Source organism: Tenebrio molitor, chromosome 3 (assembly GCF_963966145.1).
Source record: "Tenebrio molitor chromosome 3, icTenMoli1.1, whole genome shotgun sequence".
In the NCBI taxonomy this organism is placed as follows: Eukaryota; Metazoa; Arthropoda; class Insecta; order Coleoptera; family Tenebrionidae; genus Tenebrio; species Tenebrio molitor.
Genome location: NC_091048.1, coordinates 9,394,309 through 9,411,817, shown reverse-complemented (window position 1 = coordinate 9,411,817; position 17,509 = coordinate 9,394,309). Strand labels below are relative to the sequence as shown.

The 17,509-nt window shown below is 35.2% G+C and overlaps 1 protein-coding gene and 1 long non-coding RNA gene across 6 annotated transcripts; one reads left to right on the top strand and one right to left on the bottom strand.

Annotated features, from left to right (window-relative positions):
• Positions 1-680: 680 nt before the first annotated feature.
• LOC138125565 (UPF0430 protein CG31712-like) lies at positions 681-15,682 on the bottom strand. 5 transcript variants are annotated; one of them, XM_069040947.1, is made up of 6 exons: positions 15,367-15,681; positions 4,846-5,073; positions 4,535-4,798; positions 1,342-1,511; positions 1,051-1,296; positions 681-989 (listed from the first exon to the last, which is right to left on the bottom strand). In XM_069040947.1, exons 3-6 carry the CDS (start codon positions 4,759-4,761, stop codon positions 691-693), a joined length of 942 nt encoding a protein of 313 aa, XP_068897048.1. In that variant the 5' UTR covers positions 4,762-4,798; positions 4,846-5,073; positions 15,367-15,681; the 3' UTR covers positions 681-690. The 5 variants fall into 5 exon arrangements, with proteins under 5 accessions (XP_068897048.1, XP_068897051.1, XP_068897052.1 ...); XM_069040950.1 differs by having other exon boundaries at positions 1,051-1,290; positions 4,535-5,073; positions 15,367-15,682; XM_069040951.1 differs by having other exon boundaries at positions 1,390-1,511; positions 4,535-5,073; positions 15,367-15,682.
• LOC138125566 (uncharacterized) lies at positions 13,149-14,631 on the top strand. The gene is made up of 2 exons (XR_011157486.1): positions 13,149-13,441; positions 13,488-14,631. It is a non-coding gene; the product is annotated as an uncharacterized lncRNA (long non-coding RNA).
• Positions 15,683-17,509: the final 1,827 nt, after the last annotated feature.

Below are 17,509 nucleotides of genomic sequence, written 5' to 3'. Positions count from 1 at the left end.
TTGAATAATTTAACAAATTTAAATTGGTTAAATCAAGATCGAGTACAATATTATGCACAATCTATTAAAACTAAGGGAGGCCCAGTTAGAAATTGTTGGGGATTTATTGATGGGAGAGCTCGAGCAATATGTCGACCGTCCATCAACCAAGAGAAGTATTTTTCTGGGCACAAGCGTCACCATTGTGTAAAATATCAATCGGTACTGTGTCCAGATGGCATATAGCTAGCCTGATGGGACCTTACCCTGGTAGAAGACACGACGCAGGAATATTTAGGGAATCCAATTTATATAATAATCAGTTGGAGCAGCGTGCTCGTTTTGGAGAAAACGAAAAATACGTGCTCTATGGAGATCCTGCATATCCCATTCAAGAGTTATTGTTATGTCCATTTCCTAGTAGAAGACTCACAATAGAGCAACAAAATTTTAACACCCGCATGAGCTCTATGAGACAAGCTGTTAAGTGGGGATTTGAAAAAATTATATGCGATTTTGCATTTTTAGATTTCAAAAAAAATCAGAAACTATTGTTGCAGAGCGTTGGAATAATGTATAAAACAGCAATGCTACTTACGATCTGTCACACCTGCTTATACGGTGGACAAACTGCAAAATATTTTAACACAAATCCTCCAGAATTAGAAGAGTATTTAAATGCATAAATTAAAACACGGTAACATTATAAACTCAATTTTTATTATTAAAATTCTGAACGAAGAAATTTATTAATTCTTGTTGCTGTTGGGCGATCCGCAAATTATTTTCCCTCTCTTTGATTTCTAACAGCAATCTACTTTCCCGTTCCCGTTTTTCTAATTCAAATTTTTCTTCTTCTAATTTTTGCTTCCTCTCGTCAAGCTCCAGCCTCCGTTCTTGCAATCGCAATTGCCTTTCAGCCAAGTCCCCATCTGCCGATTGCTTTTGCCTCAAAAATTCCACACTGGAATTTTTTAAAGCATTTTCCGATTTTCGGGCGCGTTTTGGTCCTAAAAGATTTTAAATCGTTGTAGAAATGTACTATAATTATGCATTATTGTCTTTACTCACTTGGAACTTCCATAGGTACAGACGCGAATGTCCCGGTTGCAGATTCTGTCGGGCTTTCTGATCTACTCTCCAGTTCTATTTCCTCCTTTATTATTGGGGAATTATCAGTGGGAGATCTGCTGTACTGGTCTGGAGTGCAGTTCACCGGTTCTTCATCTCCCATTTCCAAAGGGTCTGCAACATCAAAATGTACCTCTGATCCTCGATCACCATCATTCGTGGTGCTTTCTTGTGTGTGAACTGAAACTGCAGATAAGTAAGAAAAAGTATTGCAAGAAATTCCTATGCTACTTTGTGTCGAATCATTATCAAAAGCAGCAACATTTCTTGCGAAAATACCTTCCGCTCTTGAAGCACTCACTCCTTTCTTCCCGAATCTCCTCTCCTTGAATTCTGTGGACAGTCGTTTCACTTCCTCCAACAAGCGTTGTTTCTCCGAATATTGCTCTTCGGTTCCAGATCTAAGGACATACGAACATTTTGAAATATGTACCTTAAATCTTCATGTGATAGGTGGACTGTATGAAAGTAAGTTGGAAATGATTAAATCCAATACATATGTCACGCTCAAAAACATTCACATACAGCATTGTGCCAGACAAGGTAGTTCCAGTTCCAAATCTCAAAATTTCCCCATATTTATTATACGAGTATGCCTTTAAGCAATCTTTAAACCTAATTTTGAAATTATTGTAAACTCGGTACAGGTTGCAAAGACACACTTGTCATTTGCAACAGGATTTTTTTTCATATTTCTGAACCAAATAAAGGCACAAAGGGACCAGAAAATCATAGTTTGGGTTGAATATTTTCCATATAAGTACAGTTTTAAAGTAATTTCAAATGACTAATGCCATAAAAGCGCTGTTGCAAATGACAAGTGTGTCTTTCCAACCTGTACCGAGTTTATCTACGACTGCTTGCATATTACAGGAAACTCGTGTGTTACAGATGAACTCGGGCTAACGCCCTCGTCATCTGCAATCTTCACACTCGAGTCCTATAATATTGCTTTTATCCCACTAATTATGTAATAGTTATTTACACAATTAGTAGGATAAAAGCAATATTACATGATTCGAGTGTGAAGATTGCAGATGACGAGGGCGTTAGCCCGAGTTCATCTGTAACACACGAGTTTCCTGTAATATGCTTTAGCCCACGTGTTATGTACTATGGCGGCCAAAAAATTTCGACCGTCATTTTTCCGTCATTTCAAAAAAATCGGTGTAGTCCATTCCTTATTGTCATTATGATTGATGTTTTTACTTGTCACTTTTGAAAGTCAAGCAAAATGCCATCGGTATCAAATTTTAATAAAATCAAAATAGTAACTCTTGCACAAAGAGGAATGTCCCAAGCTCAGATTTCGATGGACCTTCGTATACCTAAAAGTACAATTTCGTCCATTCTTCAGAAATGGAGACAAAATGGAATGGAACTATTGAAAGACGCCAAGGCTCAGGGAGGCCTAGCATATTTACTGCAGAAGAAGATAATATGCTTCTCAATAGATTACGCAGTAGCCCTTTTATGACGGCTGTTGAAGGGGCAAATACAACGGAAAGGAGCGGTCGATTTTCGGCAAACATATGGACATGGATTTTAGTAGATAGGCCTGGGCTAATGTTTTCTCTAGAAGATCGGCTCAACAGTGATGTTTATGTTAGGATTCTTGAAGACGTGATGATGCCTTTAGTTTCAAGAATTTTTCCGAATTTTAACTTCATATTTCAACAAGACAATTGTTCAATGCATTCAGCACATAGGGTAGCAGAATGGGAGCATAAACGTTCTTGATTGGCCAAGTCGCAGTGCAGATTTTTGGTTCGTAATTTGCAACATCGACAAGTAATTCGGAATAGGGCAGAACTTTTAACTGCGATTACTAATGCATGGAAATCATTACATAGGAATTATCACAGAGATTTATGCCTCTCCATCTCGCGTCGTGTAAGACGAGTTATTGACGCCAATGGAGCAATGACCAAGTATTGATTTTAAACTTCATTCATTTTATCTTTTGATTTAGCTAAGTACTTAAACAAAAATAAATGTTTCATTTCCTTGTCTTTGCCTTAATGTTTTTCGTTTGATTTTTTAAAAACTACGGCATACTCGTGTAATTTCCACGGTTCTCTGTTTGGTACTTTAATCCAAAAATAGCCGCAAGTCTGCCTCTAGTCTCTAGTGCCACTAGCGACTAGCGGTCGTGTGGTAATTGTGTAAGAGTGGAACTTGTCCTTTGTATTCACAAAATTTGAACTGATGGACTGAATGACAGATTGTCAAAATGACAATAACGATAACAAAGCGAGGTTATTGGTGCTTAAGGGTAGTTTACACTTCATGTCAGGGCCTTGAAAGTGACGGACGAAATTTTTTGGCCGCAATAGTACAAAATTTTATCTAAGACCGCCCCGAATTAAAAAAAAAGGTAAATCTTATTTATTTTCGCCAGTTTCATTACACCACTCAGTGGAATAATAACTTACTTATCCCACTGAGTGGGGTAATGAAGCTCACTTATCCCACTGAGTAGTGAGTGGAGTAATGAAATGCGTCCGGTAATGAAGTTCCTTATTCCACTCAATGAGTGGGATAAGTGTCATTTATCCCACGGGATTAGATAAATAACTATTATATAGTCGAAATATTTTGGATATGGATTGTCAAACTCAAGGTTGCTTAAAACTTATGATTGAACTGTACATTAGTGAGATCTGTCATAAATTCCAATAACCTTATTGGCGCGTTTAGTTACTTTTGCTGGTGGTGCCAACTTAACGACAAGTCCCCAATCCACGTCCATAACGTTCCAGCTATAGTCGTTTTCAAGGACATCCGTGCTGTTAATGACAGTATGTTGGCATCACTTGCTGTTTCAGTTTAGTAATTTTGAATTTCCTAATTTGGTAATTTACCTTGACGCGGCAAATTGACAAATTCAAATTATTATCTATCATTTCCGCCAAATGAAAAAAAATGTAGTCTGATTCGGATTCCGAGGATGACTTAGTTCAACCATGTTTTACACCATGTTGAAAATTGAGTGTTATTGTTTGTTGTTGAAGTTTCACCAAATATAAATTTTCTTTTACCATAACCTCAGTTTCTTGTTTGACACTTTTTTAACTAGGATTTGCTTATACTTATACTGGTTATGAATTTATGTGTACAATCTGCACCAACATATTAAAAATGACACTGACAGCGCGGATGTCATTGAAAATGACTTATAGGTACGGTCGGTGGACAAATAAAACTGGGACACTTCAAATTTAATATATGTAAATTAGACCATTGAATTGTCAATATATTTGTCAGTGTCTGTATAATATGTCAAAGTTAACCTATTTGTGATAAAGCCGTAATTAAACGATGCAAATTTGTAAATTTTGACTTATGTGATTGTCATTTTTGTCCCAGTTTTATTTCTCCATCGACTGTACTTGTTTACATAAAAAAATTGAATTTTACTTACTTTCTTAAATTGGCACGATCCTTTTTAACAAACAGTTTAAGTAAATGTTCAACATGTTCCCGAACTGAACGTATACTGAAATTTTTCCCACTAACGCACAAAAGATTTGCTTGAATTTGCTTCCACTTGGAAGGTCCTTTAAACGGATTATGTCCCACTACATCCCGAAGCAAAATTAAATCGTCTTCAGTTGTAAATCGTAAACGGAATTTGAACTCTTTCGCCATTTTTGCAAGCCGGACTGTCAATTGATACGAAGAGTACCTACTTGATTCGGAAAGATTTTTAACTGATTTGTTGATACAACCTACTTGATTTAGTATGAGCAGTGTTCAGAGTAGAGTCCCCAATGCAATTCTCCGTTTTTTCATGTCATACTTATGCATTACTTTGTTGGTTTTCTAAAAATGTATTTTTGCTGTCAACTCAATGAGAATGTATTAGTGGGTAAGACTTTTGAGGTCTTCCAATTTTTCTAAACGGTTGAAATTTCGTGGATTGCATTAACATTAATGAGACAATTTCGTCCTTTTTTTCTGCTGAAAAATATTCAATATCATTAAAATAAGGCAGTACAACCGTTCAAATCTTCATTTTTCAATAATTGGTTATCATAAATGATTTTACAATTTGAATGGGCAAGACATTGGTGAAACACTATAATCCCCGCTATTCGCGAGCAATTACCGTAACCGTTTATTCAAATAGAAATAACTGAACGTAACGCGAAAACTCTCTAATAGAGAGTTTTCGCGTTACGTTCCGTAAAAATAACCGGTACGCTATTCGCGAGCAATTACCGTAACCCCTATTTCAAACAACGGGCGGTAATGAATCGGTTACGCTATTGCCAAGCAACCCCGGCGTTATGAGGGATGGAGTACATTAACTTGACGTGGTCAGTTATGGTAGGGCAATAAGCTTCTGGCACCCGTCGCGCGACTGGGCTCTAAAGTTTGTCTAAACATAAGTGAATTTTACGGTTTTAACAACTAAAGTACTTTATGAGGGATGTTGTAAAAGTGGGAATAACCAAATCTGCAGCTTTTCGTTTAACAAAGACAGGCACGCGTTGCAAAATTTACGACAGGGTAGCTAAATATCTGTTATGATGGATTTGTCGTGAACAACTCTAAAATCCCTCATAAAGTACTTTAAATGTTAAAACCATAAAATTCACTTATGTTTAGACAAACTTTACCTACCTTTGTCTCCGATGGTCCATTTTCAGACGGCTCAAAAACATCTGTCATAGAAGACTTATAACTCTCTTCAAGTTGGCAATAAAAGTGACCCCAAAATTGTAAAAGAAATTATCGGCCTAAGTCCATAAGGGCTCGCACGCACTAGCAACTTTTGTTATAGGCAACTAAACAGTTTAGTCACCGAAAAGAACGAGCACCGAGCAGATCAATTTTAACACAGGGATTTTGTAGAAAAAGCAACTAAATAATCGCCGGGTGCGCTGTGCTACGTTAGAACAAACCTGATTCATTTACCGCCAACAGTTTCCTTATAAAATTGGACAAGTTTTTAGTTGCTTCGATTTAAAAATTGCCCGTGTGCGAGGTTAGGTCCTATGGCGGCCAAAAAATTTTGGCCGTCACTTTCTTGACATTCAAATAAAGTGTAAATAAACCTTTAGGAATCGTAACCCCACTTTCGATATTTTGACAATCAATTTAAACTGTTTGAAGCTCAGATATTCCAAAAATCCGACATGAATGAACAAAATTAGAGCAATCGTACATAGATAACCTGAGGTAAACGTTCTGTGCAGTAGAAATGATAAAATAATTTTGAGTTTTGAAATTTACCACCCAAAAAATAACGTTCATAATCAAGACGGTAATCATAATGACAATAAAGTACGGATTACAATTTTTTTTTTTTTTGAATTGACAGACAATGACGGCCAAAATTTTTTGGCCGGCATAGTACATTTAGTTATGTGTGTTCAATTTTTGTGATTAAATAGTTGCTTCCCAAAAGTTGCTAGTGCGCAGGGGGTCTAAAATCACTATATTTCTGGGCCTACTATATTCTACATGATTGTAGTCGAAGCAGGCCATACCCATGTTATGACATTTTTGCCTCTTTCATGTGAATTGTCAATTTTTGTCGCTGTCACTGTCATTTTTAGGTGAAAAGTGCGGTGATGATAGTTTTATTTATTTATTTTTTTAAATTAACGATTGAATCCAAAAATGTTGCGTTGTTTTGCACCCAATTTAACTTCTGTGTGTGAACGGTGCATACACACTTATTCACATCATTTTGATGTTTTTTATACGGAGCGGCCATAAATTTTACAGTTTTCACGCCTACTTGGACTACAATCATTTACAATAACCCTGTATAATGCCGGTATGTCGAGTTATCTTAAGAGTGTTGTTAAATCGGTGGATTAAGTTTCCCACTGATCCACAAACAATAATAAGAAATAAAAAGTTATTCTGGAATAAATGTGGATTTCCCGACGTATTGGGTGCGATTGATTGCACCCATGTTGCCATAATTGCACCTCCCGCAGAACATCCAGTATATCCTGCTGCTCCATTTTATGACAGAAAAAGATTTTACAGTCTTTATTCACTTTCTAGTAAATTTATCTGGCCAGTAGTTGCTATGGTATTGGTAGACCCATGGTTGTGGCGTTATTTTCGAAGGACCAGTAATACAAAATGCAACTACACTCACCGGCAAAAAAAACGGAACACTAATTAGTCAACAACAAATTATTCCCATAATACCTATTTTGATGTATTTTGACCACGAGGCAATGATAGCAAACATAACCTTGAGCATTAGCATAGGCTATTTTATTAGCAATTTCGCATAAAAACAATTTTTTTGCTTAAAAACATTCTTTTCTTAAATTTGCCATTTTTATAATAATCAAGCAACCTGGTTAGATTTTTATAACTTTTGTAATTTTTTATTGTTGTTAACTTCGAATTTAAGTGCAGAACGTAAAAAAACGCCTCTAGCTGGTGTAAATATTGCCAGAGCAGTAGCTTTGGTTGAAGACTGTTCACTGTTGTTGTTTCCGTTATACAACTAATGCTATTGAGGCTCCTCTTGCTAGTCGTCACAGAGCTGTTAGAAGGTTTCAAGAGACTGATTGAAAAAGAGCAACCACATACCGCGACGATAGATTTTTAAATAATAATGGTGTTCCGCTTTTTCTGCCGGTGAGTGTATTTAAGGCTCCACGATCCCTCACGTAGCGCCTATACTAAACACATGGAGTTATTTTTTTCGGAATTTTTCTACAAAATCAACTTTGAAGCAATGTTTGACTTTTGGTTGGTTAGTAGGCACCTAAACGGAGGTCGATGACATATTATTTTTTAAAAAAGTATAATAATTAATTTGTAATTAAATAAAAACGCGAAATCATTTTTTTCGGATTTTTTTGTCCTGGAACGTTTTTTCGCGGTAAGTAAACACTCATTTGATAGATAATTAAAATACGGAGGTCGATAACATTTTCTTTTTTCGTTTACTGTCGTAGTTTTTTTGTTATTTATAAAAAATAAATCCGAAAATAGGCAACCAAAAGTACTTAAGACGACGCGGCCCTTGCCGCTCGGACATAGTTTATGGCTAGTGAGAGCGACTTACGTAGGTCCTTATAACGCACTAATACTTTTATGACCGAGGGTTCGGTCAGTCCATTGCTTTGGGCCGTCATTTATTACAGGGGGTCTTCAACGCATTTGTGCTGTGCAATTTTTGCGATATTATAAAAACAGGTCGCACTAATCAGGATTTTCATTGTTTCGCGTGCCATAAATATTATGCGCCATTTTTTATGAAAGAATGAGTGAATATGTTTTTCTGCGAGAAATATACAGTGAATTTTTTTATCAATGAACCATAGGGAACAATTTTAGTGATGAAACATTTATAATCTAAATTATAAATTTTAAAGTAAAGAGGTTGACAAATATTTTAGTATTTTAAATGCTCAAACGCCTCAAACTCTTTACCAAAAGCCGCTAGATAGTAACCTAATCGGTCTCCAAATCCGTCGAATAATAATATTTATAAAATTATTACACTGTTTTTCTTTTGATTTTCCTCTTTTGTCAACTGTAGTTGGTTGCAAAAAAAAAAACGGAAACTGTCAGAATAAAATTGGCACATTTTTATGGTGTGAAACCTTGCGAGTGAGAGGTTATAATTATGATCAAAATTCAATGACAATTTTAGAAATTATTTGATAGGTATTGTCAAGTAGACAATTAATTGATAAATGGACAAAACCAAATTGTACCAACTGTATTTCACTATTTCTCAAAACTATTTCCTATCTCTATTAAATGTCAAAGTGAGGTAAATATGAAATAGTGAAATACCATTGACAAAAAAGGAAAACCAAAAGAAAAACACTGTTATATTATAATAAATTAAAATGGTCCAACAATATGAACTCCCAAAATTCATTCTGTGTTGTTACTTTCACTTTGAGATAGATAGGAATGTTACCTAGGTACTGTTATTTTTATTTTTTTCTACTAGAGTTTGGAAAACTTCAACATGCAGACATTTATTTTAGGACTGTTCGTCTTGTTACAAGCGACTCTTTAAAAGTTACAAGTCGGGGGTGAGCGATGAGGGTGGTTACCCCCCTCTCTAAATAGGCGTCAACAATGGTAATTAATTATCATTCAAATAAAGTTACTTGAAAGTGAATAAACCGGCCCTCAATGTTCAAATTATAACAGACGCATCATTGGATATTATAAATATGAACGCTAGACCCAAGTTCGGTACATGATTCAGCCAGCGAAAATGAATAATGAACAATTCGTGAAAAGTCAAATGTTCTGTCAGGCACCTACCACGATTACTTACTTGATTTTTGTAAAAAAGGGTAGTTCATTCGAGAACAAAGTGCGTAAAACATAACAGTACTGTCAAAATTTTTTTTAGTATACTGTGCTGGTAGTAGATGTCTACCTGCTTGACGACGAGTCCGGTAGACACATGTTTATGGTCTAGTCCGTTTTACTTTCCACCGCGGCCGGTAGCAAATGTCAAATAATTTGTCAGATTTATTGGTTTTTATTTATACATATAAAAATTAAATGTACAATTACTTACATCATTGAGATGGTTTTCTAAAGCCAAGCATTACCCTTTGATCAATCCAAACAACTTTATTTCGTATTCTCCAATTGTAGAACAACTTGTACTCTGTGAAATATCTTCCCGATGATTTTTGGAGCAATAAGTTTGATCGCGCACTATCTACCTTCTCCAAAAGGTGGTCTGGGAAGAAAACTTGACTTCTGCTTCGGTTCGGTTGTGAGAATTTATTTTATTAAAGGAAGCTAGCGCAAATGAAAGAAATCACATGAAAAACTTTGACAGACTGAATTTTGATGAATCGTTTGTTATCATAGTAACAAGGCATAGCAATCTTTTTCAAAGCCAATTTTTTTTATTTAAATTTATTTTCTTTTAAATAAATGTCTAAGTATACTAAAAAATCTTGTACGTCATACGACCGGTAGACGCATTATGGCCTCGCTAGTTTACAAGTCTCGCCCTATCGGGCTCGACCTGTAATTCACTAGCTCGTCCATAAAAACGTTACTACCGGTCTTGTAACGTAAATAGCTATAACAGACCTGTTTAAAAATAAGTTACAGAATAACTCTAGCTGTTAATAGTATTTTACAGTAGAAGTCCGTTAGGATAGCCTTTACTGCCGAGCCAGAGATTTTGTGAGATGAGCTCGCAGAGCGAGTCGAATAATACTGGCGAGGCTGTAAAGGCCCTAACGGACGTGTATTGTACAATAGTTTTTGTAATATCTCTACGATTCGTTCACAATTATCTTTTTGAAACACATTTTTTTCAACGCCATCGAAAAAACCGAATGATTAATAAGTGTGCGGAGGACGTCGTCATGTCGACCGTTGTTTGTGAAAAAAAAACTGTTTCAATGTTGTTTGTCAGATTTGTTCAACGCTTAACTTTCCGTTGAAAATAAATGAATGAAATCAATAAAAAATCGCAATCAAGATATGCCCGATGTCCGGAAGTGAGGTATCGTTATTGCCAGCAAAATCGCGCTTGTGTTAGTTTTAAAATTGTGAAGCATCATCTTCGATCTTGTCTACATTTGCTGCTGTTTGTCAGATTTGTTCAACACAACTTGTTGCCAGGAAGCGGGACGCTAGGCACCGACGATTATTTAAAAAAAAGAATGATATGTAACTGTCAATAAAAAAACAGCAATTTTTTGGTTTTGTACCACAAGTTAATTTTCTTTTATATAAATAAATATATATTCCTATCGTGCGTGTGTTCGACTGAATTGGGGAGCAATGGGACGAAGGAAAACCTGGCAAGTCCATTCTGTTACCGTAAGTCGGCGGCAAACTCCTTCAAATACGGAAAGCATGTGTTCCGGTGACAAACTTTCCGTTGAAAAGAAACGACTGAAATCAATAAAAAATCGCGATCAAGATATTCCCGATGTCCGGATGGCCGCAGAGCAAGTGAGGTCATCGTTATTCCCTGCAAAATCGCGCTTGTGTTGTGGTGTTAAAAGTTTGAAGCATCATCTTCGATTTCGTCTACATCTGCTAGTGGCATACGGATTTCGATTAATTCAAGGTGTGTCCCATAACATTAAACATTAATTATTGTACCAATTGTAAAAAAGTTGAAAAATAAAGTTTAGATCTACGTTGCTATAGTTATTTAGTCATTCATAACGGCCGCTCCCGCTCATAACGGACACCCTTAACGGACTCCGGCCGTTATGAGGTTGTTTACATGGAGACAAACAGTCCGGAAAGCCACCTTTAACAACTAGATATTACAAAAAAAAAATTAAAGGTGTTGTTGAAATTCTAAAATAAACAGATTAGTTACAGAATACACCCCATTGTTCGCAAATAGCGTACCGGTTATTTTAACGGAGCGTAACGCGAAAACTATTGATTGCACAGTACCTATAACTTTTATCAAGTAATTAATCAACACTTGCTCAACTTTTTTTATAAAAGACAGTAGAGCACAGACAATTAAACTATAGTAAGACACTTCAATCCCATATAATCATGGATTTATTAGTACTGGATACGGCGTACAGCCATTATAGTTGAACAAGACGTACCATCTATTTCTGTCGCTCTCAACGCATTATCTGGATATTAGCACTATCCTTTAGCGAGTCCCCCGACTCTGATTGGTTTAAATTCTCAATCTATCAATTATTTATTACTCTCCTGTCATTCGTGTCATCTTTTTTCTAATCTGTTTCTCCGAAGTTTGCATAGTTCGAGAGTATTTGAACCGTTAACTCTATCAAGTATTATTGTTTTAGAACTTGAACATATTAAGAATGACTAATTCGTCTAAAGCCAGGTATTTTTCACTCTAATGTGAAACACTGACAATGCTGTTGGTAAAGATTTCACAAAAGGAAATCCAGGTTTGGACTACAAAGGTGAAGAGAGTTGTCTGCCTTCAACAACTACCTATATTTTTGTGAACCACTTAACTTTAATTTGTACGTAAATTCAAACTCACAAGTATCCATGAAACTTACAAAAAAACACCAAAATAAATATTAGTCGTAACAGATTCTTATATTTATTCGTTATTAAATAATACAACCTTGTTAAGTTTACTTCTTATCTTGTTTTTGTTTAGAGCTTTCGCAGTTTTCTTACATTCGTAGTGTATTTCCCTTTGCTCGTCAACATGTTGGATCATATTTACATGTCGTTTTGCTTTTCGAGGGCTACTAAAATGCTCTACTGTTACATCTGCATTATATCTCGAATCTACTGATTGAATAGCCGTAGTTTTATTTTCTAACAATTTTTAAAAATAGGTAAGTAAGTTATGAAAGAGAAATTAAATATTTAAGTTTTATACGCTCTACCTTTGTTGCCACTACAATGTTCTTCTGCGAAATTGAGATTAAAGGGGGCATTAGGTGTGGTAGGAAAATTCAGGTATTGTGAAGATACCTATACAAACCCTTTTTAAAATTTTGCATGGTTTTTTACATTCATCCTATTCAGAATTCCGAAAATGTTTTGAACAAATAACCGCATTGTTTGCAACTTTGATTGTCTCTTCCACACTTATATCCATTTGTTTCTTAAGAAGGTTTCTTTTGGAAAACTGAAATCATTTTTTCACCCAGGTCTTCGGTATTTGTAAAGAATCGTCTATTTTAGGTACATACCAGTGAAAAGATAAGTCTTGTCTTGAAGAACTATAAGGAGTAGAACAAATTCTGCAGGTTTTCATTATTGCAATTATTCTATTTTACGAATTCAGGAAGTTTTATGACAGTTCAGACCACAGGTTCAGACTTTTGAATTAATTTCAAACTTCAAAATTGACATTTGCGAAACATCAAAACGACATACGTATTGTAATAACAGAGAGAAACATATTTTAATACAGGTTAGAATGAAATGGGGGAAGGTACCGAAGTCTGTGATATGTTTTTTCAAAGTCGACCTACGTTTATAGGGTATTGCCGTATCCAGTACTAATAAATCCATGCATATAATAATGTTGGAATAGCTTCGACGGTGCTGCTCCGCACGCAGTTGGCCAAAACACTCCGTCGTATTTATTCGTAAAATTTCGGCTATTACCATTGTATTTAAAACAGTCAAAAAATATTTGTCAAATGTGACACTTTTCCGAAAAAAATAAAAATGTACTTTTTAAAGATATAGGTAAGACTTTCTGTGAATAAAAAGGTAGGAATTAGTGCCATTTATTAAATGAAAGTAATTACAATAGCCAACGTTTTCTGTATTGAGAAATTGTCAATAAGAAAACAATAAAGAAAGGACAAAAATAGCATTTTCTACTTTTTGGGCAATTTGTGAATCTGCTACGTAATTTATAAAGGTAAAAACTTAAGCGATGAAACTTCTTAATAAAGTTATACTTTCAGTTTCAATTCAAGACAAAAAGAAACCAAACAATAGTGTGTGCCCCCGGTACCTATTCTTTTAAGGAGCATGACAAGTTAAAATTGAAACTAAAATACACAGTGGGCCGAAAAAAACGGTACAAATTTTGTTCGTTAATATCTTCCTGAGTTATTAAGTTTTTTAAATGATTAATATACCAGTGAAAAACCCAATATTTATAGAAAAGATGAAGGCCTCTTGCTGTGCAGAGATAGTCCTAACTCAAAAGTTGTGCGTCATAACATGAAGACATGCAAAAATTCTGGTTTTGAAGATTACCTATCTCAATTATGAGTTTCCAGATATGGTTCAATCAATATGCCCTCCATTTTTATTGGCTATCATTTGTAATCGTCTTTGTCCGTCCCCAATTGCAGAAGCTACATATTTGTCTCTGAGGTAGCTGATTCCAGCATTCCGTTAATTGTTCAGGAGCCTTCAGCTCAAGGTATATGATTGTTTGTGCCACTCGGTGCGATGTTGATGTTGCTCCATCAATCACTAGTGAAGACGATTGCAAATGGTAGCTAATAAAAATGGGGAGCATATTGAACCATATCTGTAAAACTTATAATTGAGAGAATTTTTGCATGTCTTCATGTTGTGACGCACAATTTTTGAGTTCTTGACAACAACAACCTTTTCTATAAATATTGAGCTTTTCACTGGTATATTACTCATTAAAAACAGATAATAACTCAGGAAAATATAAGCGTACAAAATTGGTACCGTTTTTATCGACCCACTATGTATATATGTATAACAGAAGAGTTGTGTGTTGTGTTGCCAAAATTTACGATCTAAGTGTATTTTTGAATAAAAGAAGTATTGGAAAGAAATTACGTATCGCCTTAGAACGAAAAATTAATTTTCATGGTTTATTTGTAAAAGCCATTTTCTGGAAATTAAAACAAAATTGTTGGATGCATCAATCAATTTGATCATTTATAAAAAAAAACTGCAGGACGTAAGAAGAGAATTTAAAAAAAAATCGTCAAAGACATGTTACTTACGAAGAAAATGGGGATTTTCAGAATATTTAATTTTAGTTTTGGTTCTAGTTTTTAATTTAATTCATTTATTGTTAATTTTTCTTATAATTAATAAAACGTTGTGCATTTTAAAGACATTTTACATTTGAAATTAATATTAAATGAGGACAAAATTATTAATTTAAACAACTCCATCAAGCATGCTTTATAAAATTAGTTCGGCCAACTGCTCGCGCCGCGCTGGAATCGTGTTTCCAAAAATTGGGTAGCAATGCGACGTCTTACTATAGTTTAATTGTCTGTGCAGTAGAGTATATAGGTACCGAGCGATCATTTAAAAAATAAATCGAGTTTGCTTTGGAGCCTATGCTGTAGCATAGGTTGCCATAGGTAACACGCCGACTCGATTTATTTTTTAATTGATCGCACCGTACTATTGCGGGCAAAAAAAGTGAGACATCAACGTCATTGTCTTGACTTTTAATGTGAAATAACCCTTATCTGATTCTAACCCTACTTTGAATTGATTGACGTTATCATTAAGTATTGTAAGTTGTAAGGAATGATTGTAAGTAAGCACGTAGTGATTATTTATTTAATGCAAAAGTCCCAATCAAAATCTACCTTTATCAAAAGAAGAGGGCATTTGGAAAAGGAAAATAGAAGTATAAAATAAATTTTTAAACTGTCAGCTAGAAATTCTAGAATAGTGTCAAAAAAAAATGACAATAAAGCTTGAACTACATCGAATTTTTCTACTGACAGAAATTTGATGTCCCACTTTTTTTGCCCGCAATAGTACATAATTAATAAAAATTGCGTTCCGCCGCGCAGCGCGTGCCACGACAAAGGCGTCGTTTTAGCTTACCCGTTTTTCGATCCGTTCTTGTTTGTACTTTGTGTTATTTGAGGTTATGTCATGTCAAATCGGCCGTATCACGACACCCTTATTAAATTTAATCATGACTATTTACCATGGTGACGAATTCATCTCTTTCTGCCAGGTTGTAATTGTATAAAACTGTATCGCTTTATGTTTACTTTAATCACGACCGTGATCACGACTTTGTCGACATCAGTTGACGGCAACTTTAATAACGCAATAACGGTGTCGTGATACGGCCCAATTGTGTTTACGTGGAAAATTTTCACAAAGGACAAAAAAGTAAGTAATTCATTGTATTTTCCCTTAATTAAACACTGATTTTTTCAAGGCATTCCATTATGAGTGGTCAAATGAAGACAAAAAGGGAAAGATCTTTCAATTTTACTTCTCTAGAAGTACGCATATTAATTAACGTAATAGTCCACAAATATCTGTATGTAATTGAGAATAAGCGTACGGACGCTGTAACATGGCAAGAAAAAAGAAAAGCCTGGGATCGAATCACACGAGAATTTAATTCTCAAAGTTCACTCAACAATCGTACAACAAAAATGTTGCGAGTAAAATACGAAAGTTTAAAAAGAAGTCTCCGAAAGAAAGAAAGATACAAGAAAACGGGGGGAGATGAAGCCGATTGTACCCCATACACAGAAGAAGAGGAAAAATTGTTAAAAGTTTTGTCCTTGAGTGTAACAGATCTTCCATCAAGAAGTGACTGCGATGATAACACTCATCCAGACAATCATTGCATGGAAGGATTCAAAGATACAGGTTTGGAAAAGTCGCGACCTTCTAAATAGTCAAGACTCTTGGCTCTCTCCGGCCTGTTCACTAAAAAGACATGTAAAACGCTGTCTGGATTATAAAAAGACAAAAACATTCCTTCAGACAATATTCTATGGAATCGCTGGTTTTAAAGTTTAAATATTCGCTCAGGTAGGGATTTTAAAAATCTTTTAATCAGTAATAGACGCATAAATGTATATACCTAATTCTATTTAATAGATACGAAACTACAGTATGAGTCAATTGTGGGGTATTTCTGAAATGGTCTTTGATGCAACCAAAAATACTAATTCCAACATTCACTAGATATGTAATTAAAAAAAAATTAAAACATTAATCCATGATTGCATTGCTTTGAGAATTGTCAACTTTGTCTTGACAGTTTTGCTAAAACTTGGTTATGTACTCTTATGATTCAAACCACGACCTGCTAGATAGTCAGAGTGTCTATAGCGGCCTGGGCGTAGACCGAAAAATCCTATGTTCTCATGATTCTGACGTTTAGGGTTGATTTCGGGGGTTGCTGTTAGCAACTAACTGTCATGCTATCACATCGTCATGTGCATCGTGACAATTTTGACATGCAGTCCACACACATGTATCTGCATGATGCATGCAGTCATGCGTAGTTGTCCAGTGATAAATGATACATTATTTTAATTGTAATTACAGTTTGGATATTCTAAATCGCAAAAGCAAAATGTTGCGCACTGGGTCGGTTGTGCGGGAGGGACAAAGTTTCGGCGCCGCGTTTTTTGAAAATATCTCGGTCAGTGGCGAGTGCAAATTCATAGAATAATAATTTGCCCAAAATGATATTATATTCAAAACTGTACAAAACGTAAAATATCCTTTCCACTCATTTCCACCAAGAATGGCACGGATTAATTAAGCAAATATAGGTAATTGTTTTGTTGTGGACCCATCTTTATCTGAAATGACCCGCTTAGGAAATAATGTAGGCACTGCAAATCCAAGAATGAGATTATAATTTTAATATTAATCTAGAAATAGGTTTACAACATTACAACTAACGGAATTTGTTGTTGCTGCATTTACCGCAATATCAGTTCTAATATGATAAAAAAGCCAGTTCATAAACACTAACAGCAAAATGCTAAAAACCAGAAACACCACACAGAACTAGCATCAACAAAATTAATAAAATTGTTGTTATTAAAGCTAATTTTAAACTGCGACACTCTTTGAGTCTTTGACACTGCATTTTGACAACTTCACTGAATTCATTACATTTTTTTATGAGGTTATGATTATTTAGTGACATTCCCCCCTAAAGTGGCGCCGTGGAGATCACAGGCACTAAAGCTTCGCCCAGGCA

Bases quoted from the DNA above. Each gene is read 5' to 3' on its own strand.
- LOC138125565 (XM_069040947.1), bottom strand. From the start codon at position 4,761: ATGGCGAAAGAGTTCAAATTCCGTTTACGATTTACAACTGAAGACGAT. The intron at 1,512-4,534 runs GTAAGTAAAATT...GTATGTCCTTAG, and splicing joins GATCGTGCCAATTTAAGAAA to ATCTGGAACCGAAGAGCAAT. The intron at 1,297-1,341 runs GTAGCATAGGAA...ACTTATCTGCAG, and splicing joins TGATAATGATTCGACACAAA to TTTCAGTTCACACACAAGAA.